At 38.9% G+C, this 26,946-nt stretch overlaps 1 protein-coding gene across 4 annotated transcripts in view; it reads right to left on the reverse strand.

The window, feature by feature from the left end:
- Positions 1-3,271: 3,271 nt before the first annotated feature.
- The window catches only part of LOC125237949 (diacylglycerol kinase theta), a 63,017-nt gene continuing 39,342 nt past the window's right edge, over positions 3,272-26,946 (reverse strand). Inside the window, exons 4-19 of one of the 4 annotated variants that reach the window (XM_048145196.1) lie at positions 24,214-24,425; positions 23,801-23,969; positions 23,204-23,308; positions 17,821-17,964; positions 17,091-17,343; positions 16,550-16,749; positions 13,841-14,053; positions 13,315-13,449; positions 12,668-12,842; positions 12,100-12,248; positions 11,415-11,591; positions 10,789-10,915; positions 10,427-10,582; positions 9,946-10,102; positions 9,241-9,348; positions 3,272-3,583 (exon numbers count right to left, since the gene is read on the reverse strand). In XM_048145196.1, the coding sequence (XP_048001153.1) occupies positions 3,482-3,583; positions 9,241-9,348; positions 9,946-10,102; positions 10,427-10,582; positions 10,789-10,915; positions 11,415-11,591; positions 12,100-12,248; positions 12,668-12,842; positions 13,315-13,449; positions 13,841-14,053; positions 16,550-16,749; positions 17,091-17,343; positions 17,821-17,964; positions 23,204-23,308; positions 23,801-23,969; positions 24,214-24,425 (2,582 nt within the window). In that variant the 3' untranslated portion in view covers positions 3,272-3,481. Of the gene's footprint in view, positions 3,689-9,240; positions 9,349-9,945; positions 10,103-10,426; positions 10,583-10,788; positions 10,916-11,414; positions 11,592-12,099; positions 12,249-12,667; positions 12,843-13,314; positions 13,450-13,840; positions 14,054-16,549; positions 16,750-17,090; positions 17,344-17,820; positions 17,965-23,203; positions 23,309-23,800; positions 23,970-24,213; positions 24,426-26,946 lie in introns of all 4 variants that reach the window. The other 3 variants (XM_048145204.1, XM_048145212.1, XM_048145222.1) reach the window with 3 other exon arrangements.

The following is a 26,946-nucleotide window of genomic DNA, read 5'->3' on the forward strand; positions in this document are numbered from 1 at the left end:
CTTGTTCTTACTTGGAATGTTTACTTAGGTATGTTTGACAAGTAAACGACACAACAAATCCTTTGATGAGTTAAAAGGCGCGGTCATTTTCAAGACTCCTTTTTTTAAAGTACAAGTACATTATTACGTCACAGAAAGTCGACGTGCACTGTTTTGACAAAAAAATATTTTAACTAAATGTTTTATCTTGAAGAAAAGTAGTTAGATTTAAATGTTCCTTTTTAATAGGTATATAAATTTACAATGGATTTATTTTGCTATCAAGTTTTTGATGTGCGGTTAAATCTAGTCTTATGTATAAAATCCACATACTTACCAGGTTGCGTAGCTAAATGCACAAATCTCTATAGCTCTTCCCTATTGGCGCGACAGAGCCAGACTGTATTTCTGTCGGCGTGTAGCGTAGACGATTTCCACTCTTTTTAGCACAGCTTAAAATGAAATGTTATTGCGTGTTTTATTTTTTACTGGTAAGATATACAATCGTATAGCATTTCATTTTGTTTTGTGCCACTATTCATGATAAGAAACTAGATGCTGCATTTCAACAAAATGGTGCACGACGCACTGTAAATTGGTCCATTTGTCTCAAAATATTCTAAATATAACACAGTAGGTAAACACCTAATAAATCATTACTTGTGTCACATTAATGTTATAATATTTTTTCGTGAATGATTACTGATAAATAAAACTGTACAAATAAATAAGGATGTTAAACTTACGTAAGTTTAAGCAAAAAAAAACTTATCTATTTTGCACATATGCTTTAAATCTACCCAGTCTTTTTATTTTTATTTTTGGTGCTTATATTGTACGTTCAAGGAATTAAGTCATTAGGACACAATAACTGAGACTATAGAAGTTTCTTTGCAGGGGTATTCAACTGTCTCTGTATAATATAATATTTATAACTCCACAACATTTTAAAACTACACATTATTGTGAAAACTTAATTCAGATGAACTTTAGTATACTAGTACACGAAATATTGATTTTTGAAGTAAGTTATTACTTGTGACGAAGTCGAATATCAAACGTTTCTCGCACTCACGCATTTTGTAGTGAATGACGAATACCTTATGTAGAACATCTATGAGTCTCAAGAACGTAGCCAACAACATATAAATGAGTCATGCTCTTATTTCAACCCTCTTCTAGGCCTTACCACGTGTTGTGATTAGATCTTGCTTCGCTGTCTTATATTATTTGTCACTCTCGCACGTATGTGCAAGAAAGGGACAACATATTTTATGTTAGACATAAAAGTGATCGCCCGAGCTAGTCTCTTGCTATTTTACAGATGCAGTGCATAACTGTTTCTCGACAGATTTTCTCGAAAACGTTCGTGTCTGTCATGTATGCTACTTCACTGAGAGCAAACACAACCAGTTTTCATGTTCGTTCAACAAGGTTTTTGGTTAAAATAGCGCCTACGTGCTCTTTGGTTCAAACAAGTTAGATTTTGTTAAGTGTAACTAGTACATTCTACAAGTTACTCGTCATTTGAATCAACAAGTCGATTTTATAAAAGCAACATGACACATATTGCTTAAATTGCTTTAAACATATGTTTGGCTAATTCAATCAACAAGTTTAGAATAAGAATAAGAATAAGAATAATTTATTGAAAAAACCTTATTGCTAATGTTACATTTATGCGTTTACTTATAGTACGAACCTTGACCTTGTTGTTCGAACAAATGTGATTTGTATCATCAATATTGTGATTTATTCCGTTTACTTAAATACTTTTTTGTTTTGAAACGGATAAACCCGCAACAAGTCGAACTTGTTAAATTCAATACATGTTCAACCGACTTACTCAGGTGAATTTTTTGTATTGAGACTGACTGAAATACGTAGCATGACATGATCTTATGTTTCCGTGAAAATATGATCGCAAGAGATTTGCACTCTAGCCGTCTTTATTACGTTTTTTTTTACTTGACACCCCTAGCATATTTCTAGGTTTAATATTCAAAGTGTTAAACACTTTTTTTATACTAATTTTCTAAATGTTAAGATTTTTGTTAGTCATACATTTTTGTAGACATACCTACTTCTGCTATTGCTTGTAAATTTAGGTGTAAGGGAATGTTGAATAAAATTCTTAACAAATTTATAAATATGTTTTTTTAGCTATGGCCAACTTTGCCAAAAAAATCATTTCCCTTCGTTATAATTTCTTTTCCATCTAAATATTTCGAAAAGGGATTTTAACCTAGGTATGTATAAAGTGCCACAATTTAAAAATTGAACTCCTTTTGCCTCATTTTTATATTTAAGGCTGGCAACATCTTAATTACAGACCTTGCGACTTGCGACCACACGCATACTGTTTTAAAACCGGCCAAGAGTGTGTCGGGCCAAGCTCAGTGTAGTGTTCCGTAGTTTACCGTATTTTTTCAAAAACCATCATCAAGATAATTTTCCTAGAAAGTTTTTTGTACCCTAATAAAACATTTTTTTCCACCTTTTTATTTTTGCACTTTGTCGGCGTGATTGCTATACATATTGGTACCAAATTTCAGCTTTCTAGTCCTAACGGTCACTGAGATTATCCGCGGACGGACGGACGGACAGACAGACATGACGAAACTGTAAGGGTAGTAAGTTGAAACCCTAAAAAAAGATATTCATTTGTCGTCTTAATAGGTGTAACGGATTTCGTCGATTGCATAAAAATAGTATGCAATTATAATATAATCTCGTTTAAGGGCGATTTTAGACCAGCGTTTTACAGCAGTACATACTTACGCTTAAGTGCGCGTACGCTCGTTTTGATCGAATTAAAGGGAAAGAAACGCGTGAGTAAACGCGTAAAAGCCAAATAAAGAGAAATATTGCACCTGCATATTTGCGATATTGTCGTATCGTTATTAGGTACATATAGTTAATCATTTGGAATATTTTTTTGCATTGTATTGGTAATTTCGGAGTGAATTTAGTATGAACTACCTATCAGTTTTTGGGTGTTGGATAAAGGCTATCGAAATAATGCAAGTTTCTTTTATATTAGACTGTTTCTAATAGGCTCAGTAACGATATACTCATAAAATAATATGTCTCAAAATGTGTGTTATTTCAACTGTTCAATAATTTGGTGCAATTCTTGCGGGCGAGGAAGCAACTAGGAACGAATGTTTACCGCTCCTGAGCCTATTATCTGTTTTCGAGTAGTAAATAAAACAAACATTTTACATAAGTTAATATTTATTTTACACATTTTAAAATCATAATACAAGACTAATAAATAAAACACAAACTATAGACTATATTATAAATTTATTATTATTATATAATTTTTAATTAATATTTTTATATGTTTTTAATAATTTATGTACAATAATGTATCGGGCGGGCCGTGCTCTCGCGGCCGGCCGACGGCCCGGGTCGTGCGCAGCGAGCGCCGGCGCGCGCGCTTGCCTTGAGCCCGAGGCAGGCGCAGGCGCTAGATGAGGCGCTCGCTGAGCCAGATTCAGGTGTCGGGGGGCTGCGGCGGCGGCGGGGGTGCCGGCGGCGGCATGGCCGGCTCGGTGTTGCGGCGGCGCACCTTGCCGCGCTGCTTGAGCATGCAGGCCTGCGGGAGGGGCGGCGTGAGTAGGGCGGCACGTCACGGGCCCGCCGCCGCGCCGCAAGCGCCGGCCCCGCCGGCCCCGCGCTTGGTTTTCTTCAGCATCGTCGCCTGCACACACCGAGCGTCACGCGAGCCGAGTGACGTCCGCCCTCTCGCGCCCTACTCCGCCCGGACCCGACCGACCCACCGAAAAACGCGAATCGCCTACTTTTTACGAGCTTTATAGCGAGATGCCACACACGAGGTCTTTTTCGAGCCCGCTGTCTAGCCAGTGCTATGGAAAATGGCATCGATCGGTGGCTATATAATTTACTAGACTCTTGGATAACGCTAGTGTGTGGTTTTCAGGGTCTATTGCATCAAATCGTATGTTTAAAGCTGTGCGATTTTGTATTTATAATTTTTTCTTAGTTTTCTATGGTGTGTTTGATGCAACAGGCCTTTAATATCAGTCTTTAATATCATGTTGTTTATTTTCGGTGGCTCGGCTTGTCGTGGGTAGGGCGGTATCTCAGGATAGGCTGCACCACCCAAGAAGGTTGTTCTTGGGCCGCACGCGCCGCAAAGGTTTGTGCTGCGTGAGTTTGAGTGCTCGGGCGTTACTCGACTCGGGAATTTTGTACTTCAAAGATTACTGACTAGGTTATTTTGGCTATGAGAGCCGTTTTAAAGTGTAGTGATTGGTTGTTTGAAAATTACAAGTATTTTTAAGAAAAGATTTTTAACTGCAAATGACTAACTTGAATCGTTGTGTATGCCTTTTGGTTTGCCAAAAGCACCAGTAGTAAGGATAAACTTAAAGTAATTTTATATTTCAGGCAGATAATCATTGATTATATCGCTGTAGTAATGTGGTTTACAATAATCTAGTCAGTATTTTCAGTATTTTTCTTTGAATACGGTAGTTTATTGCCAATTAATTTCCATACACACTTTGTGGTACGGAAGTAGGAGTTAAGGTGGGATTTCACGTTTGTTATGTTTTAATTTATTATGAAACACAAGAGCTTGTGTGGTCTATATTCTGGATTCATATTCCAAACGTTAAGTATGGCCAAAAAATATTAAAATTTTACAATATGTTTTCTGATTATTAAATTTTAATTGAGTTAAAACAGGTGTTCCTTTATGTTCTTGTGGGAAACTACCGTCATATTCCGAACGTATTAATAAATTACGTAATATTTTATTGGTTCTAGCTGTGAAAACACCGTTTGAATAAAGGAACGCTAGAATATCATCAACAAGTTTTGAATAGATAAGCAAAATCATGTGTTTCATAATTCCCAAAGACTATGAAATCCCACCTCGAGGGCACAAAGAACGAGCACATGCAAACGTTGCCTGCTGCATTCTACATTCTACTTCGGAAATAGAACGGTGGAAATAGAATGCAGTAAACATAAAATTTTAAGCGTACACAAATAGGCTTACACGTCGACGGGGAATAGTAAAAGAATAAATAGACGGAAGGTCGGAATAATAACTGTTTTGAATTTTAATTGTTCTTACGTGTAAGACCGAAAATTGTAGCACTAAATATTGGAAACCGGCGTTAATGGCATTGTGTATTTGCTGTTTTAACATTATTTTATGACGTTATTTAAAAAAAATCACCTAAACAAGCTTTAAATCAAAATAGGTACCTATGTTAAAGGTTAACAGATAACATTTTATCATAATTTTAAGCACAATCATTTAGTAAGGCGGCGGAATTGAAAAAAGTCGTCTAGTTTTGAAGTTGATGTGACTGGAGAGTATACTGTTGACAAGTGGTATCGTTGTGATCGGTAGACTTTACTTAGTACGAAATAATGACTTGTCGCATTCTCAGACTGTGGGGGGGTTAACTATGACGTCACAAAAATCGCGGTCCCGGGTTTCAATTTTTTGCCAATTTGTCTAGAACCCCTTATCCAATTTGGAAAAATGAGGTGTCGATTGAAAGCGTATAACATGCTAATTAAGATTTCTTATATGTGAAAAGTATAGTTTTGTTAGTTATTTTTTAATTAACAATATTGCAAAAAATACTTTTTTTTACTCTCTTTTTTTATTTTTGTGACTCAAAAAGGCAATGAAAACGGCCACTTAGCTAAAAAATATGTTATATAAATCATTTAACTACATTATTAAGCTATCTGTTGCTTTTTAAATTTCTACGATCGGATAATAAATAAGCAAACTACAAGCACATACCTGTAGGCGGGGAGTACCGCTTGACACGCGTTCCCATACATTCGGCGTCTACCAAATTACACCTCGCGCAAAATTCGTTTCAAGCAGATATACCTCTAATCTTATTCATCGTAACCTATCAATATTGGTATCATTTGAAAGTACAATTAAAGTCCTTTAAGAAACAATGTCAACCATTTTCTTAAAATCAATAATCGCCAGTCTACGGTGGTTACAAAGAAAAAAAGCGGGGATGCAATTTGACTGGTTCCCTAGGTTTGATACCCTAGACGAGTTTAAAAGGGGAGGTAAAGGTGACATATGGGTTGTTCTCTGGCCTGAAAGCTACACAGAGGGCCAGGGGAGGAAAAACTAGGGTTTAAGTTTAGTTTTAAGTAATTTTTTCTTTTATTTGTTGATTTTATTGTGTTTAATTTTTTTGTAATTTTATCAAGAATACACGCTGGTTTCTTTTTGTGAAAATGCCCTTTTTTATGAGAAATGCGATGAATTTCATGGCATTTTCCGATATAGACTAAAATTAACTTTCAAATAAGGCCACATAGTCATACTTTTACTTATATAATATTAAGGGTAATAGCCCCGGCGGAGTAGTGCAAGCGGGACAGCAGTGTAGCAATCCATAGACCTGACTTCACTGGTTCCTCAGTGCCACACATAGTCTTACGAGGCGCCCTGCGCGCCTTGCTCTCTCTCTAATATGTGGGTCAATACTGCTTCGACGCAAACGATTGAGATGTGTGATTTTTTTGACACTGAGTGTATTTGCAGGAGCTGCATGTACTTAACAAGTGCACCCCAACAACTATTCCATATTTATAACGCATTATTAATAATAAATATGCTCTTAAGTGGCTAAAAGTGATGATTATAATTACTAAAACATTATAGGTAACTTCATTTTAGTGATTTAATATGTATAACGACCGAAGTCCAATCGTTTTGATTTTACGATTACTTTTTAATACCTACCTACTGGGTTAAAAAAACCGCACCTCTAAGTCGTTTGAGTTCGAACGGTATTACTTGGTATTACCCTTAATATTATATAAGTAAAAGTATGACTATGTGGCCTTATTTGAAAGTTAATTTTAGTCTCTATCGGAAAATGCCATGAAATTCATCAGATTTCTCAAAAAAAAAGGGATTTTCAGCAAAAGAAACCAACGGTATCCTTGATAAAATTACAAAAAAATTCAACACAATAAAAGAAAAAACCGGCCAAGTGCGAGTCGGACTCGCGCACCGAGGGTTCCGTACAAACCTAAGGTTTTCGGAATTTTTCCTTTATGTGTGCTATAAAACGTTGCTTCATGCCAAATTTCAAGATTCTAGGTCGACTGGAAGTACCCTTTAGGTTTTGATTCCCTTGCGAGTACTTGCGAGTTTCAAAATATGCAGCTTAAATTGCTGTTTCTTTTGATTGCGTTGACATAGAAGTTTGATTTTGTTACAGCTTAAAGGTATTATAGACCTGAGTATTTGGTATGAATTTCAATTTAATACCTCTACGCGTTTATGAGGAAATTGGTAGTAAGGTTAAAATTATTAAAAAAAAATATACTATGTGATGTAACTAAAAATTTATGGTTTTCGTAATTTTTCCTTTATCTATGCTATAAGACGTTGCTTCGTACCAAATTTCAAGATTCTGAGTTCACGGGAAGCACCCTGTAGGTTTTGATTCCCTTGCAAGTGTCGAAAATTTGCGGCATAAACGGCTGTATCTTTTGATTGCGTTGGCTTAGAAGTTTGATTTTTTCACAGCTTCAAGGGACAGTAGACCTGAGTAATTGATATAAATTTCAGCTTCATACCTCCACGCGTTCCTGAGAAAAAGGGTCTTGACAGACGGACGGACGGACAGACGGACAACAAAGTGATCCTATAAGGGTTCCGTTTTTTCCTTTTGAGGTACGGAACCCTAAAAATAACTTAAAACTAAACTTAAACCCTAGTCTTTTCTCCCCTGACCTTCTGTGTAGCTTTTAGGCCAGAGAACAACCCATATGTCACCTTTACCTCCCCTTTTAAACTCGTCTAGGGCATCAAACCTAGGAAACCAGTCAAATTGCATACCCACTTTTTTCCTTTGTAACCACCACAGACTGGCGATTATTGATTTTAAGAAAATGATTGACTTTGTTTCTTAAAGTACTTTAATTGTACTTTCAAATGATACCAATATTGATAGGTTACGATGAATAAGGTTAGAGGTATATCTGCTTGAAACGAATTTTGCGCGAGGTGTAATTTGGTAGACGCCGAATGTATGGGAACGCGTGTCAAGCGGTACTCCCCGCCTACAGGTATGTGCTTGTAGTTTGCTTATTTATTATCCGATTGTAGAAATTTAAAAAACAACAGATAGCTTAATAATGTAGTTAAATGATTTATATAACATATTTTTTAGCTAAGTGGCCGTTTTCATTGCCTTTTTGAGTCACAAAAATAAAAAAAGAGAGTAAAAAAAAACGTATTTTTTGCATTATTGTTAATTAAAAAATAACTAACAAAACTATACTTTTCACATATAAGAAATCTTAATCAGCATGTTATACGCTTTCAATCGACACCTCATTTTTCAAAATTGGATAAGGGGTTCTTGACCAATTGGCAAAAAATTGAAACCCGGGATCGCGATCTTTGTGACGTCATAGTTAACCCCCCACAGTCTGAGAATGCGACAAGTCATTATTTCGTACTCAGTAAAGTCTACCGATCACAACGATACCACTTGTCAGCAGTATACTCTCCAGTCACATCAACTTTTTCCGAGACCCTCTCGCCGTTCTACTAATTGTTGAATACTCTAGTTTAAATTTTAAGCAACTATTTAGTAAGTAGGTAGTACTCTCCCATGTTCCAAAATCAACGAGCATTGGTGCATGTTGGACATTTGGAGTCTATTTAGTCTACAAATATACTGTCCGTTGGAATAGGTACATGGGACAGACAGTCCTATTGAAAAGTTGACAGGGAAACTCAATCTAGTAATTTATCTAATACCACCATGCCTGCATGCATGAACCAATGCCATGAGCGCCAGTGACCGAAACAAACGCGAAAAACGAGAACAGAAATTCCGAGAAATGTCAATGTCCGATTCGCGGTACAGACAAGTAGCGGCACGTAACTTTAGCGCTGAGTGAAATGTGGACGGGGATATCTGCGCGTGGGGACACATACCATTCGCCCCCCGTATTCCCCTGAGAGACCAGTGTGCGTAGCCGAATGCACAAACGCGCACGAAACGCTCACGATAATATCTCTTTCGTAGCTATCTATCTCTATCGCTCTTGCGTATTGGCACGACAGAGCCAGACTACCTTTCTGCGGCGTTTCGATTTCGTTTCGCGATGCCATTCGGCTACGGGGCCTGTTTTTGACTTCTGCGCAAAGGGCTAAACATACGTGCCGCTTCTTGTACGAGTAAGGCCATAGAACACACTTGTACGTACCTTGAGCGCCGATTTGAGGACCACGACCTCGCTAGGCGCAGCCACCCACGGCTCGCCATCCACCTGCACGGGGATCTCGCTCTTCAGGTTGATCTTTATGTGGCCACCCTGGAACAACCAGCTTGTTAAAGACCCCGACCCTAGATTAACATTCATCGCGTGATTTAATGGCTCTTGATATTGACTACCAGATAACCCCAGACCGAACTCTTCTGCGTCGGTAGCTAAACTGAATACCGGCTCTGATAGCTTATTTGGAATTCGATTTTTCAATCCTCGCTAATTCCGCTCTGAAATACGAGGAAGATGTGGCTGTCTAGTGTGCTCATCTCAGACTGATAATGTCTACCTACAGATAAAATTTGCAACACTTTGTATGAATTTCACATTGAGCTCAATATGATTCCTAATTTTTGACAACAAAACATTGCGGTTGAATCAACCTTGTGTGATTAAAATCGTTACGTATTTCAAGAATCGAGGCCACATTGTAAATTGATTGATACCAGATTGATTGATTTCCGTCAACCCATGAGTAGAGCCATCCATCCGTGTGTTAGACACTAAGGGCGCGCTTGCATCAAACCGTCTGTCACCGCTAAAGTGTTCGTTAAATTTTATTGTATGGGAATTTCCATAGACGTCTGCTGCGTGATGATGATGTGTCTGTCAAATGTGGTTGATGCAACTGGCCCTAAGAGTTACCTGCGCTATCCGCATGGCGCCACGCATCCCCGACTGGATCTGCCCGAGGTGCACCACCCCGGTCACGCCCACCACCTCCAGCATGCCGTCCCAGTGGTTGGGCTTGCTGAACTGGTCGTCCTTCTCCGGACCCCAAGGGTTGGCGCCCGAGCCCCAGCTGAACAAGAGAAACATATTATTAAATCTTAGGTTAAACAATCCAACAGTTGGCGGTCTTACGTACAGTTTCAACACCAAGCTCAATCTCAATGTAAAAGATTTAACATTCTCATATTCAAGAGATCTTCATATTCGAAAGTTGTGGCTATGAACTTCTCCAATAGGGTTTTTTTGTCTCAAATCGCCTAAGTGGACATACAATTGCGAACGAAGAATGAGCATCCTAATCAAAACAACAGTGTCCATTTATTCTCTATCTTTAAATAAATGGAGAGTTTACTGTAGAGAGTGGATAAACTGAGTGTAGTAGATCTGGTAGTACCTGAGTATATTAAGAATGATGATGCCCTCGACGGCAGGCAGCTCCACCTGCTTGCCGTCCACCTCCAGCCGCACCGCCTTGTGCAGGTCCTTGCACATCTTGCGGCCCACCATCTTGCGCAGACCCATCTTTACGTACACACCCTTGTTGCGGAGCCTGGAATTCATAGGCAGCAGAGTTTAGCATATTCTTTATTATGTGTAAGGCAATCGTTTCTTAAAAGAATACCAGTTTGTGAAAGATTATCAAGAGCATGGTCTTCATTGTTGCTTGGAAAATATGATTTGAGTTTGTTTCACGATCTTATGAAGTATAGAGAGAGACTAGCTGATTGGCCAAGGAGTGATGGGTGTATTATTTACCTGCTATTAAATTTGTTGGGATTCTCCTCTCGAGCGTTGTGAAAATCTAGACAGAGGTCCGCATCGATTCCGATCCCGAAGTAGTTGTTCATCACCAGGATCTGCGAGTTATCTTCGCTTTGCGAACCTGTGAAATTGAATGTAATACCATTAAGTCTCTGCATTAGCAGCAGCGCTTAGCTATTGAACAAAAGAACTAGGATATTTGAAGGGAACCGGAATGATGAATAGTGCAAATTTTTTGGCGCTGAGACACTAATAGTCTGCCTCTGTACTTAGGTAGTTTTTGCTTCCTTGTTGCTGGATATTGTAACCACCATAGCACTCGGCAAAAACATAATCAATGGCGGATGACGGCAGATTGCAAAACGAGCTATTCCCTAGAAGTGGTCACGACCTCAAAGGTGATCATCACAATATGAGAAAAGTAATCCAATGCAAGAAGGACAGCTCTTACCGGGCAACTGTTTGGAGAGCTCCGGCTCGTCCTGCTTGTCCTTGGGGTGGAAGACCACGGTCCAGCGGTCGAGGCGAATCTTCTCCGCGTCATTGACGTCACGGAGGAGGGACAGCGGGTCCTCTTAGACAGCACCCTGAGATCTATCGGAGACCACTCGGCTACTTACCGGGCAACTGTTTGGAGAGCTCCTTCGGCTCGTCCTGCTTGTCCTCGGGGTGGAAGACCACGGTCCAGCGGTCAAGGCGGATCTCCTCCGCGTCGATGACGTCACGGAGAAGGGACAGCGGGTCCTCGCAGCCCGTGTAGCCCGAGCCCCAACGCAGGACGCGCGCTAGGTCGTTACCTGGGGATCATATGGAAACGATATAGAAAAGCATGAACACTTAAAAGTGGAATGTTTTCTCTGTCAAGTGGAATTTTTTAAAGTTAAACCAAAGTGGAATGTTCTCTATGTCAGGATTTTCTCAAGAGTCTACAGGTCAAAAAAGAATATACATTATTTTTTAAAGGGTCAGCTAATTTTATCCTTTTACTAAAACAGCCTCTCACAATTTGATGACGATGAGTTGTCAACAAATGATGTTTACATAAAGGTAGCAACAAAATATTGCTGTGATTTTGAGGAACTAGTAAACACTTTACTCCACTTTTATTTAGACGCCACTGACGCCAGCATCTTGGACTGCTGGAAAGCGATACGAGAAAATGCAGACTACTGTCTCGTTTGGTAATGTAGTCAACAAATATTTAAAATCGTGTCTTCCTTCGACAGTGTCTCTATCCTCAAAATTTCCTTTTGCCTAAAGTAACAGGACAAGAGGTTTAGTAGTAACGTATTGAGAGGAACTGACCTGTGCCCAGAGGTACGATGGCGCAAGGAGGATTGGAACACTGCGAGTCCTGGCCGACGTTGTCGAGGCACTGCAGCACCCAGCCGATGGTGCCGTCGCCGCCGCACACCAGGATCTTGTAGTTGGGAATGTGACGAAACACGTACAGCCTGTCATAACAAAATAATGTAATAACTATGGATTTGTCTTTATACCTACACAATAATTACAGTAAATCTTTTTTCTTGTTTCCGAAAATCAAGTTTCCTGAACATTTGTCTTGTTATCAACATTTTGTATACTATTTAATGCTGATTACTGGTTATGTATGTGGCAATAAGACGAGGTTAAAATTTAGGTTTTTCGTCAAAAAACCTACTGAGTGCGCCAGTTCTCGTGAATGTCTAGTTGATCGTCCTAGACACTGCAGATTCTCCAAAGATTTTTCAGTGGTTGGGTTAACCAACTGCAAAGAAGGGGTGTACCTTATAGTGTCAAAAACTGGGATACTTTTCGGGTTTTCGAAATTTCCGAATGATCTAAATAAAAATGAATGATGCAAGCTTTTTTAAATTTCAATAAAATTTACCCGGGTAGCGGGCCGCCGTTCTCTAAATCGAAGACTTGGTAGGGGTTGAGGAGCTTTCGGAAGGAGTTGATGAGTTCCAGGCCCTGGCAGCCGCCGGACTTAACGTTCACGAATACCAGGAGTGGCTTCACCCCCGCCGGCACCTGCGCCGGTTCGATGCTGGGTAGCAGCATCACTGGGGAACAATAACTTGGTGAGTATTTTTGCTACATTTGACCCTTAATTTGGCAGAAAATGGTCGTGCGTTCAAGCCTCCTTACCTAGCGCTCGATAGTTCTAATGATTCTGATTCGGAAAAAAGTACAAAAATAGGATTAAAGGTCATGTCCAATTAAGGGCTAACCAATCAGTTTAACTGACACAAAATTAATAGAAATTCGGAGAATGAAAGACATCAGATAGAGGAAGAACATTTTTATTATATATAGAAGTGAAAAGCCTGGAAAGGAACAGTGGACTCTAAAATCTAGAATATGTCGAAGTCACAATCCCATAAATTGATAAGGAACTGTTAGGAAAGGTGCAAAAAAAACTTTTTTTTTCAAAAATTCTTCGCTTTAAACCTCAGTTTTGTAGGTTTTTTTTAAATTGTTTGTGATAGAAAACTGAGCTCGTTATTTTTCATGGAAAAATTAATGGAGTCTTACCTAATAAATGCTTATCTTCATATTTGGCCTCTCTGAGAGCGTAGAGCGCGCGCACCGCTTTGCTTGCGTCCTCGTAAGTGATCACCATCGACCCGTATTCGTAGTAGATGGGACCGATCGAGGTAAACTTGTTGTCTGCGAAGGAAAACGATTATTGAAGCCACATATCACAAAAGATATCACAAAAGTTTCAAGTGGGCGAGCGACATTGAAACTTGTTGGACTTTATGGCGATCGATGGGAAGAACTTGGCAGTGGACTCTGGTGGTTAATAGACAATTAGACATACGGATTTCAACTTGCCTGCAATTTGTTCACTTCGGTTCCCACATACATATATTGTAGTTGGGTTGGGTAACATGTTTTAACATGCTGGCCATGGCATTGAACTCACCGGCTCCAAGGATATCCACGAAGATGTTCTTGTAGTATCTCCAGCTCAACACGGATGGAGCGGTCAGCTCCATCCGTGCCACAGACTCACGGACCAGCCGGTCTACATCGCTCCTTGTGGCGTCAAACTCACCGGCTCCAAGGATCTCCACGAGGATGTTCTCGTAGTTCCTCTCCGACAGACCGGGTGGTAGCGAGGCCACGAACAGCGCCAGCGTGGGCCCGTGAGGGTCCCGCCGCGGCTGGAGGTAGAAGCGGGCCAGCTCCATCCGCCGAACGGACTCTCGGGCCAGCCGGACCACGATGCGCCATGGTCGCTCCTCCTCTTCTAACACTCGCTCCGATACTGTATCGACAACAGATGATATTATTTATAAAATGAAGCCCTGTGGTCAAATTAGATCTAGGAGATAAAAAAGCACAGGACTGATAAAAATGGCATTGTTTGTGACCGAAGAAAAGTTTGGGTCACTGGTTCCATGGAGTAATTAAACAAAAATGCTTTTTGTTGCTGCTCGCTAAGGTATAATCTTAGTAATAAAATAAAAAATAGCTCTGACATTATTAAAGCAACGTGGAAAGTAATTAATGTGGAAACTGGTCGCTCGAAACACGCAGCAAAAGATATTAAACTGAATATTGATAACAAAATTATAGATTCCAATTTTGAAGTAGCAACAGAGTTCGAAAAATTTTTCACCGAGATACCAGCATTCACAACTAAGGATTTAAATTCATCACCCTTATCTGCCGTCACATTATTAGAGGAAAACGTTCCTGAGTGTTGTAGAGACCTTTATTTTGAACATGTTTGTACCTCAGATATAGTAAAGGCATTTAAATCAATTAATGTCAAAAAAACTAGTGACCTCTGGGGGTCTCCGTCCATGCCGTAAAATCCTTAGTTGAGGTTGTAGCGCCTGACTTAGCAGTTATATTCAACAACAGTGTTGACTGCGGCGAGTTTCCTGATCTAATGAAACATAGCAAAATAACTCCTTTATTTAAATCCGGCAGCCACTCTGACCCCACTAACTTTAGACCAATATCTGTGCTGCCAACTTTCAGTAAAATATTTGAAAAATTAGTTCTTTCTCAATTAGTACGACATTTTAACGTTAATAATTTAATGCATAATAAGCAATTTGGCTTCACACGGGGTCGCTCGACAACCGATGCTGGTGTTGAGCTAATTAAGCATATTTTCGATGCCTGGGAGGAGTCACAAGATGCTTTAGGTATCTTTTGTGATTTATCTAAGGCCTTCGACTGTGTTTGTCATGAAACATTGATCAGGAAACTACATTATTATGGAGTCAGAGGATCAGCACTAGATTTACTCAAGTCCTACTTAAATGGTAGAATACAAAGGGTAGATGTCAATGGACAGAGATCAACTGGGTCATTGGTCTCTATGGGTGTACCACAGGGATCAATATTGGGGCCTTTCCTGTTCCTTATCTACATAAATGACTTGCCATTCCTTGTAAAGACCCACCATGATATAGTATTGTTTGCAGACGACACCTCACTTATTTTCAAACTCAAACGACAGCAACAAGCTCACAGTGATGTAAACAATGCTATCTCTAAAGTAGTGAACTGGTTCAATGCTAATAATTTATTATTAAATGAAAAAAAGACTAAATGTATTAAGTTTGTCACTAATAGTAACGTAAGGAATGAGCAAACAAGTGTCGTTGTGAAGGATGAGGAATTAGAACTGGTAGATAGTACAGTTTTTCTTGGTATAACTTTAGATTCTAAACTTCAGTGGGGTCCCCATATTGTTAACCTCTCGAATAGACTTAGTTCTGCAGCTTTTGCAGTGAGCAAGATCCGTCAGTTAACAGACGTGAAAACAGCTCGATTAGTTTATTTTAGTTACTTTCACAGCATTATGTCATATGGTATTTTACTTTGGGGCAGTGCTTCAGAGATAAATACCATATTTATTCTGCAGAAGAGGGCTATTCGAGCAATATATAAAATGAACCATAGAGACTCACTTAGAGATAAATTTAAGGACATTAATATAATGACAGTGCATTGTCAATATATTTATGAGAATATTATGTATGTACATAAAAACATTTGTAATTTTAAGAAAAACTGTGATGTACATAATATAAATACTAGAAATAAACATAAACTCGCGGTGCCCTTCACACGGCTCTGTAAAATTAAAAAATCATTCATGGGTAATTGTGTTCGATTTTATAATAAACTTCCGAATCATATTACTGACTTGTCAATTAATAAATTTAAGAATCATGTAAAGCGTGTACTCATTTCCAAAGCTTATTATACAACACAAGACTACATGAATGATAAAACAACGTGGGATTAATTGTTATTCGAAATGGTTTCTTATTTTTACGTTTATTATTATTATTATTGTTGATGAAATTAATATTGTATTTTTTTGGACATTGGATTTTTCCTAGAAATATTCTAGACATGTATTTTTATATATACATATACCTAATTATATATTTTTTGTTTAACGATTATTTTTATATGAAATTGTATATTATAGACTCAATATTATTATGAACAATAATTTACAACAATAAATTGCTCTGATAATTAGGTTAGATTAAGATCATAATATATATGTAATGAACTATTCATAAGAGCTTGTAACTAGGCCTACATGAATAAAGATATTTTGAATTTGAATTGAATTGAATTGTATCTTTCGCAAGTAGATAAAATTTTAAAGATAAGTTCAGCAACCAGAGAACAGAGTCATGTGCTGTTTTAACGTGAGCGGGGGGGTTTTAAAACGCTTCTGAGACTGGCTTGCTAAGAACATAATCTGTAAGATAGGAGATCTTACCCCCGCGATCGAGCAGGATCTCGGAGCAGCGGTAGTCCTGCGTGGCCTGCGCCGGATCCAGCCCGAAGTGCTCGAGCGCCGTGGCCATAAGGTCGGCGACGGTGTGCTCGCCCCGGCACGGCACGGTGACGTACGTCTCGCCGGCGCCGGCGATCCGGCCCGGGTACACGCGGACCTCGCCGCCACCCGTCTCAGGTTCCCTGGGGAACAAGGGGATAAATTAACTACATTGAAAGTATAAACAGTATCCGGGAGTTGTAGGGACTTGATATAATTAAGCAAGTAATTCAGGACCAATGTAATTTAAGAGTCTTCTTTGGCAAGGTCTTTCATGTCCTCAATTTTTATGAAGTATGGTCTTGCTATGATTTCATCGGATCATTCAGTATGGTTAACATGGTTGGTTCTTTGTCGTCTGTCACCATGTCTGTCTAAAAAGTGTAAAAGTGACGCATGACACCACAGAAAATAAAAGTGCGACCAGACCATCCGTGCGTACCACTAACAGCTGGTGCAAACATGCTAGACTCGGGGTACTCACTTGAAGCGTAAAAAGAGCGCCGGCCGTTTGTTCGGCAGCCTGGTGACTCGGGCCAGCGGCGTTGGGTCCTTAAGCGGAGGTTCATCCCCAGCCAGCGCATCCGTCAGTTCGAACTGCTCGGGCTCCCTTGCCACGTGGAAGGCCCGCAGTGCGGCTGAGACTATCTCCCGCTCGTTCCAGTTGCGCCCCACCACCACGGGCCGGTACAGCCGGCGAGACCACGCGGCTTCGCCGTCGTATACCTTTACTACCTCTGTTGGGGAAGGAGCATGATTTAGTTACTTTATTTGAGAATGTTGTTCAATATGAAATGTTGTAAAGAGCTAAGAAATGTGGAATTAAGCACCTTTAGCAAGATAAAGGGTGTCGATAACTTTAGATGGAATATCATGAGATGTTAAAATCCTCCTCGGTTTCAATTTCATGGACTCTCTAGCAACCCCACTTTTTAGCTGTTTCACTAGTACTTACTTAGTTTTTGTCGTGGGCATAATGGCAAATTATCAAAATAAGGAGAAACGTAGAGTTTAGGAAAAGTAAGCAAGTGGGGTTGCGAGATAGATGACTAGTTATGTCATTTATTAGTGCCTTTAAAAAAACTACTAGTAGTCGACTGAACTAAAGGATTACGATAGGTCATCGTTAGCAAGATTCCTTATGCCCTTTTCACTACCGAATATTTTCAAAAATCATAGAAAAATCTTAAAAAAAAACATGTCGAGGGGCATACCTTCATCTCTGTCATCCGGCGTCCGATCCCGATGTTGCTTGTGATCCGGGCGGTGGTCCTGGTCTGCCGGGGCGCCCGTGGAGCCCCCGCCGGAGCCCGAGCGGCCCTCGCAGCCAGAGGAGAACTCCTCGCTAACGCTGCGCGCTGTAACCACCATGTCGCTCACATACGCCCCCCCACAACCCCGTGCATAATACAATATGGATACTGGTTGTGAAAATTCTTGATCAATCAGCTCCAACCCCTCTTTATTTTTTAATTTCAAAAAAATTCTAACGAAAGTGACCATATTGTCAAGGAGAATTTATAAAAATTTACTTTATTACTTTGAATGATTTGAAAATCGAATAGATACTTTCGAGACTTTTCACAACAGAAAACAAATAGACAGTGATTTAATTTAAGTAAATTGAGATAGATAGTTATTATATGAGATCAATTAAGTTTCGTCATTTTCCAGTGGATGGAGTTTTTCTATTTTATCAGCAACACCAAATGATAGAACATCAAAGACTAATTTATTGTGATATCGTAAGGCATTGGCATTATAAATCTCAATTAGCACATTTATTATGTTGATCGTGATGTGAAATAGAGAATGTTTTAAAAAAATATTTTGCAATAATAACAATGGTTCACATCATTGTTATTTAATTGCATTGTTCTTTAAATGAATATTAGTAGGTTTAGGTTACTATTTTAATGGGGTTTAAAAAGCTTACAGTAAAAGGTTAAATGTATCCATTTCATATCATCTTTTTAAGGTTTAATTTAGCAGATTACTACAACAATTTATCCATCTAATTGTTATCAATTTTATTACCATTTCTCCCACATATCAAGTTATTTTCATAAGTCTCGTAAATAATTGGTAGTTTGCCATATGTGATTATTTATTACTGAAACGTTGTGTTTCTAAAAAAAATCCTTTTTACATTTAGTATGTAACTTGATATGTAAGATTGGTTAAACATTAAACTACTTACTCCTGGATGCACAGTGTCATTTAATTGTTGAAGTATTTGTTAAAGACACCGTGCATCCTTCTAACACTTATCCCAGTAAACACCAAGCCAGCTAGGAAACAAACATAATAGCGGTCCAGCGTCCTCGCTTCTTCGTAGATAAAATGACATTATAAAGATATCTATAGACAATCCCAATTTAGCCGTAAAGGCGCGGTAATATTCAACTTATTGCTTTGTGTTTCAGCAAAGTGTTAATATATTTTACACTTTTTTAGTCAGTAATAGAGAAAATTTGAATTGCGATGTTGTTACTTATCATTTTATCAACTAAGCGAGATCAGTGCTAGCGTGCTAAGGATATAATTTTGCCAATTATGTATATCATGGTTAGCACAGTTATCGTCAATCGTATCAAAACATAAGTAGTTATTTTTGAAATGATTATTAGAAAAATCTTCGGCGACAGACGATAAAAGTGTGATCACCTTAGGTCTACTTTAATTAATGTGATCATAACGTTAAAACACTATTTACTAACCCCAGCATCATGGGACCATATTAACGATTCTGTTTTGATTTACAACGTAATTTGAACATAGTACCTAAAAGTATTCATTCTATTTAGGCATAGTGTGATGTACCAAAAGCTACCGCCATGTAGTGGTTCTAACCTACATGGTTTACACCGCAACCCCAAAAAGTTATCGGTGCGCGAAACTCGATCCAAATATGGTTCCATGACCCAAGGTTCTTGATCGACTATACTGTGTACCCTTAGCACGCCAACCAGATGTTGATGTTATGTCGGTGTTACATATGTCAGCGCCACCATACCTGGTGATGGAATACCGCGTCTCGAGTATCCTTGGGGCGACGGCTTCTTTATAGTAATAAACGAAAATGAGGTGGCTTCAATCAAGATTCAAAGTCTGAAGGGTGAAGTGGAATCTGAATGGGGTTTTGACTTGATATCTTTGGGATTTTTATTCTTTTAGCGTCTGTATAACCTCCGACTCAAAAACGACGGGGTGTTATAAGTTTGACGTGTCTGTCTGTCTGAACCGATTTAGATTTTGTGTTTTTTTTTGTTTGAAAGCTGAATTAGTCGGGAATCTTCTCAGCTCATGTTTTAATGGAAATCGGTCCACTGTCGGGGTTTTTCTCAAAATTTCAATTTTGTATTGTGGTTACTAAATATGTGGTTAGTAACTTTCCTCTTGCTTATGGTAATAAAGATAAATAGTGAACGATTTAGCGTAGACTCGTATATATGGATATTTAGATCATTCTCATCTCGTAGCGGGAATCTTGCCACGCTGGGGTGCTACAAGTGTAGCCGGTTGACCTATATAAGGGCTCACACTAAATAGGTAGCGCTTCGATGCTCATTGCTTACACGGCCTAATGCTCTTAGTGTAGGTCTATTTTAAGTGATCAATATAGCCGGTTAAAATATTCTAAATATATGAAACCGTCGCGTTATGTAGGTATCTAAGGTAACGGACCCAATCATGGACAGTTTAAGAAAAATATTCGCCTGTTTTTGATATTTCACTCATAAATGTAAAAATTCTACCGCTAAGCGTGTTAAATCTTGAATGTCCTATCCTTCTTTTACATTTCAAGCGTATTGCAGAATGGATACTCCTATTAGTTTCTTCATACTTAACAAATTAAAACTAGGTGTTTTTTCTCCAATTATGGACGGTTTTTTCTCCAGTAATGGATCTCCCCATTATGGACAGTGAAATAAGTTTAAAATTTTACTTTTAAAGCCAACTGATACTCAATGAGTCAATTTTATATACCATAAATACAATTAGTTTGAGGTATTTTAACATAGGATTGTTTCTTGTAAATTTTGGTTTTGTAAATTGTTCCTTGTCCATCATAGGAGGTAGGCAGTTTTTCGGTTCCAGTAATGGACACTCGCAAAATAACGCCATTTCTTTATATCTTTGGAGCAACAAACTAGTATGTTTTATACCTTATCTCATGCTTAATGCAGTAAGTAAAACGCATTCAAGTTTACACCGAGTATTATTTTTTTATTATTTTATACATGAACTCAACTCTCTTAGCAACATTACTAAAATTCGTCTTGTTTTTTTCAGTTAACTAATGAATTTTTCTTGTGCCAAATCCTTCAGAAATAACCGAATTAATTGAAACTTCAAAACGAAACAGCTCTACAACTCTAGTTTATGGTACATAGCCGTCAGTTTTTAGAAACTAATTTTAGATACTTATTTTTAAGGATTTGTGTTTTTTTGTCCATAATGGCATCACCGTCCATTATGGGGTATTTCACCTTACTGACAGACAGTGCAATGTAAACTGTTAAAAGACCTTGAAGTGGGGTTTAACGTAGTGTAAATGGGGTTGGAACCTTTGCAACTTCTACGTGGATGAAGACATTATATAACTTTTAACTATTTATCATCAATTTGAAAAACATTGTTTAATTTTGACCCGTTTTATATTGTGTGCGTGCGTAACATAGGTAATGCAAGTTTCATTAAATTTTGCTGATAAAAAGAACTTGAAGGCAGCGATATCAAGTCAAATCCAAAAATGTAAAAGTCAAGCGGACAAAATTGATATCTCAATAATCATTAGATAAAAAAGTAAGTACCTAAATGTAATAGTGCCAATGTCGATTGCGTGTTGTTATTCGTTTTATATGAAGCTGTATTACATCTTATAGATTAGATGAATGGCTAGATATGCATAATTAATGTCTTATTCAAATTATACATCCCTTAAAAATAATACCTCCTTTGTGAATGTATCACATAGGTATTATTTTCGTGAATCTAATCTAAGAGTATCAATCAGCAAGTCATAGCTCAAACAGAAATCCTTCACTCGATTATTATATTATACATAATCGATTGCATCATAATTATTCTAGTCCACAACCTCTCAATTTTAGGGAGGTGTGTTTATTGACTTCTCTCGATTCGTTTTACAATGGCCGGTTGACAGAAGACACGCATGCGCGGTTGCCTCGTCACGTATTACCTTATGATGTTCTACCAATATTTCATTAAAAAAACTATTATATCTAAGTTTATTAACTAAGATTATTATTATTTCCACATATAAATATGTTTATCTTGTTAAAATATAACAGTATTTATAGGAATCTTGTTACAATGTTCGCCATTCACCTAACCTCAAAATAAGGCAGAGTTTAGGCATGCGCAGAGATAGAGGGGACATCGGGAGCAGCCTCGTTATAGATCTTTTGAGTTTGAAGTTGTATAGTGATGGACAGTGATGGGGATAAATGATAAATCAATGAAGCACATAGCAAAAGCTGTAGGTTACTGGTATGAGCAAAACAACAAATTCATTCAGTAGGTTGTTTTCACTGAACGTCATACCTAATAATAGGTATAATTCAAATACAATAACTTCTTTTTTGGTTGGTTTATTAGAAAATATAGATTATTACATGAAATAAAATTCAATAGTTATTCAGTTCAAAGTACTATCAGCTGCAAAAGTGCACGGAGAAAGTACGAATGAATTCATTGATAAATTCACCATGCACTTTTGCAGCTGATAGTACCTACATACATTTTTTATGCGACCATTATTTAGAGCATGAATTGAAACATCAATGTTCTCGCAGAAATCTGCATTTAATGAGTATAAACTGTAATAATTGAGTATAAATATTGTTATAATGCTCGTACCTGAAATCTAACATGCGAACCCAATGGGATGGAATCGTGAGCTTCAAAATGGCCTGATTATTGGAGTCATCTGTATTTTGTCGTATTTTGATGATCACGTCCTTTCCGTAGCCCACACTGCGTCCTAGTAAGCATGGACAATTTTATTGCTTCTGTTAGACCTTATCAATATAGGTTGGAGTTAAATACAAGGAAGCTTTCATTTTGAAGTATAGTATGTATGTTGCTTTGCATTTGTAATGTTTTCTTTGACAAGTTTACTTTCATACAGATATTAAGTTCGGAGTTTCGGACACATATTGTAATTTTTGTAGCAATTTTGTAGCAGCGTAGTTGAATTTGAGGAAACGATAACCCAAAGTAAGTATCATGACTGAGTTACGAATGTAGACCTCAATTGACCAGCTTCCTTGATATTGTTTGCACTGTTTCCTTTATGTCTACTAAGCTGCAAGATATTGCTACAAAGTCAACGAAGTCCGCTGAAGAGATATATGCTTTGAACAATACCACCAATATCAGTGATAAGGTCTTTCTATGGTCTACGTATGAAGCGCAATGTCGTGATTTTCGCGAGCTGGTGAATCCTTCCGAGAGGGACTATCCGCCTCTACACTCCGCGCAGACAAGCGAGGCTCGGCCTCGGAAAGAAGCCGTAGAGTCGGATAGAGCGATGTAGGAGGCAGTGCAAGCGATGATGATGCGGCGTACCTCTCGAGTAGGGCGGCGAAGCGCCTCCGTGCGGGCTGCAGGCGGCCGGCAGCAGGCGCCGCGCCAGCACCACCAGCCGCGCCGGTCCCCAGCCTCGCTCCCGCGCTGCCCAAAGACACCGCTCACACTCCACCACTTTTACCTCTCTCCACATGTGCCGCGGTATTCGCAACTACCCTACCCCACTCACTCTCTAATAGCCAATGTTTGATGAACAACAACCACGATCACATCCAGGCTCAATCGGAGGGATGGACTTACACTGGGCGAGGGAACAGTGAGATGTCTTTGATTAGTTAGTATCAAAGAACGCTTATGAGTCTTGATGGATGTTAAAAGATGGATAGAAAAACGCACGCGCTCCTCAAAATACTTATACGATTTCTAGTTGTGTAAAATCCAAGCGACGCGGCGTCCGTTTTTCCACCAGATTATAAAGACCGGGCTATTGGGGAATAGCTAATTGAAACACCAACATCTGATCGTGGTCGCGAGCGATAGCTGACTGTCTACAAGCGGCTACCAAGCCTGCGAATGGCGAGGCACATGTTTAGCAGCGGCGGTGGGCGGACTAGGCCACCTGGCTGGTCTACTTACGGCAGCCGAAGTCCCGCTGCGAGGGCGGCGGGCGCACGTGGACGCCGATGATGGCCTCCATGGGGACCTCTGTGCGGGGGATGGAGACCGCCGAAGGAGGAAGGAAGATCGGTTGTAGCATCCCGAAGTTGCATTCCTCCGGTATCAGCGATCGACATCCCGCGTGGCACTGTAGGGTTTAGAAGACATATTTGAAGACTTGTTGTGAGCTGAATACTATACAGAGGATGATTGATGGTCATGTAATTAATAATTATCAGTGAAAGTGACAAATAGTCATGAAATATATGTTCGTTACTAATACCTAACAGGAAGCACGTACTTTCCGGAGTATTCGGACTGTTCAAGTTTTAGTGAAAGTGTTAGTTGGCACTTCTTCGGCGAGCTGGCTGTCTCGTTCGGAGGTGACTCACCGTGCTCCCGCACCACTCGCACCGGTACCCGGTCAGGCACTCGGCCGAGCAGCAGGCGCGCCGGCAAGCCGCGCATTTCGAGTTGGCCGGCAGGTTGCCCTCGCGCCAGTGGTGGGCGGGCCGCGGCTCGGACCCTGCGCAGTACGTCGCGTTCTCCTTGCAGTCGGCCGCTGCGAAGTCCACGCATTCTCCGTGGACATAGTACTCGCATACTGGAATAGGATTGGATATCTTAGCTTGTATTAGAATTGAGAGACAGTGAAAATAAAATAAAATAGGCTAGTTTCCTACTATTTGACTAGTAGACGGACAGCTTCTTTTTATGAACTGTCAAGACGATTTGCTAATATGGGATTACTATGAAATACTGAGGAGTGACGTCACGATCAATTCAGTTTACTTTATATCTTTCTCTTTGATTTATTAAATAGAAATTATGTTTAAAAATAACTACTGTCCATATTTTTCTTCTAATTATGATGTTTTATATCGTGCACAGCGTAAAATATTTTAAGTATAGGAAACTAGCCTATTGGAGCAAATGCTACGAGAAAACTTGGGTTGTAGCATTGGTACCTACCAGATACTAGCATAAATACAAACGGAATATTTTACCATTACGTAGCAAACTCCATCGTAATGTAGTGTCTACGTATTACTAGCGAAAAGTTGATGTTGATGACAGTCAATAGATTAAAGAATAAGAGCTTGGCACTTGTTTAATTAAGCTTATATCGTGTTTATGTAAGGCAGTCGTGGTCGCGCGATAAACGATAAAATATCGGGCCGTCCCTATCGCGCTTAGCGCAGTCAAGTGTAAAAATATGGGTGTACACATCTTACTCAAAAATATGTCCTATAGCATCTTAGTCCGGTGTAATAAGATATTTATGAGACGATTATTTCGATACGTAATTTGCACTTGACTAGCTAATAGTGCGATAGGGACAGCCTGACGTTTTATCATTTATCGCGCGACCATACTTGCCTGCTTGAACTCTATGAATTTACAGTAAACAATCTTTTTAGCGAAATGTGAAATAACTATTTATTAACTATTTCAAAATTAAACTATTGTCAATAGAATTATTTTAATTTAGCATAGGCTAGTGCAAAAACAAAACATAAGTATACATATAACCCCGACGTTGCTGCGTACAGCTCTCTATGTCAACTACATAAACAAAAGAAAATAATTAAATTAATTAATAAGTAAATAGTTAAGAGATATGAGTCTGAAGTTAATATTTAAGTTCAGGATGCCTAAACAAGTTGACGATCGTTTACGCTTCGTAGCGATCAATACGCAACTGTCATTGACGCGCTAATATGGAAGAGTGATAGAGACACACGAAGCGCTTCGTTGTCGTAGAGTTTGTGGCCTTGGCTAGGCCGGCAGATAATTAAGTAAGTTTTTAAATAATTTCTAAATAGGAAACGGATCGGTAATACATACTAATATTATAAATGGGAAAGTGTGTGTGTCTGTTTGTTTGTCCGTCTTTCACGGCAAAACGGAGCAACGCATTGTCGTGATTTTTTAAGTGGAGATAGTGGAAGAGATGGAGAGTGACATAGGCTACTTTATGTCTCTTTCTAACGCGAGCGAAGCCGTGGAAAAACTAGTTTCTCATAAAGACTGTATCGTTAAGTATGCAGACAACTTTGAGTAGCCGTATTTATTTGCTATTAGATTTTTTTCTTATAACAAGACATGGGCTTAATAAGGCACATAATAAGGTACACATTTTGTCCTAGAAGCTCGACGTAAAGCATATGGTTTAGACAGTATTGACTTAATCCTCCCGAGTACCAATTACGATTCCGGACAAATGCTACTAGAAAATTCACAAAGTGCGTAAAAGACGATACGATTGCGAAAAAAAATTGTACGGTGCGAACCTCAACGACACATGATCCACAAAGCAGAATATCTGGACATAGTCTAGCCACTGTTATTTTAAAAAAATAAAGTTCAGGATCTGTGTATGGCGGCCATTTAGAGAATGTGGCATGGTGCTTACTCTAACTCCGACTTTGATGTTGAATTTGACTATCATACACTGTTTATATTGATCTGGTTTAGGCACTGTTCAAACACAATGAATGTCAATTAGACTTTGGCCTATGGCTAATTTTTTTATCTGTTTCTCTCATCCTGCTCGCATCAAAAATTTACGGCAATCCGGAACGTTGCTCAAAATTGCGTTTTATTAATTTATATAAATTCACCGCATTTATTCTACAAGTACCCAATTGGAAAACCATGAAGAGGACTCTTAAAGAATATATTTTGGCAGCATATTAACCTTTGTTTGTTGAAATCGTACAAAGAGTCATTGAAATATTCTCAAATTAAGCCAGATAGGGGTTGTCCGAAATTTATTTGCTAGACCTTAATGAAAGTACCATAAAGTCCCTAAAATAAAAAAAATATCAGACCTTCTTATATCAAATAGTGCTTACCAATACCTTCAGATCATACTCTCGGAACATAATAATACAAAATTATGCACATGTCAACATTTAGACGAGGTTTGTTTTGTCCTTATACTTAACGATACAGTCCTTATTTTGAGAAATACTTTATGGTGGATATAAATGACGGCACACCAACGCCGGTGTTTTGGGATGTAGATTCAACTCGATACTTTTACATCGATCTTCATACATGTTTAAAACCCATGTACCTACAGTGTCGGCGTCAGCGTCAAGCGTGCTTCCTCGCAGCGT

This window comes from Leguminivora glycinivorella, chromosome 2 (genome assembly GCF_023078275.1).
Source record: "Leguminivora glycinivorella isolate SPB_JAAS2020 chromosome 2, LegGlyc_1.1, whole genome shotgun sequence".
In the NCBI taxonomy this organism is placed as follows: Eukaryota; Metazoa; Arthropoda; class Insecta; order Lepidoptera; family Tortricidae; genus Leguminivora; species Leguminivora glycinivorella.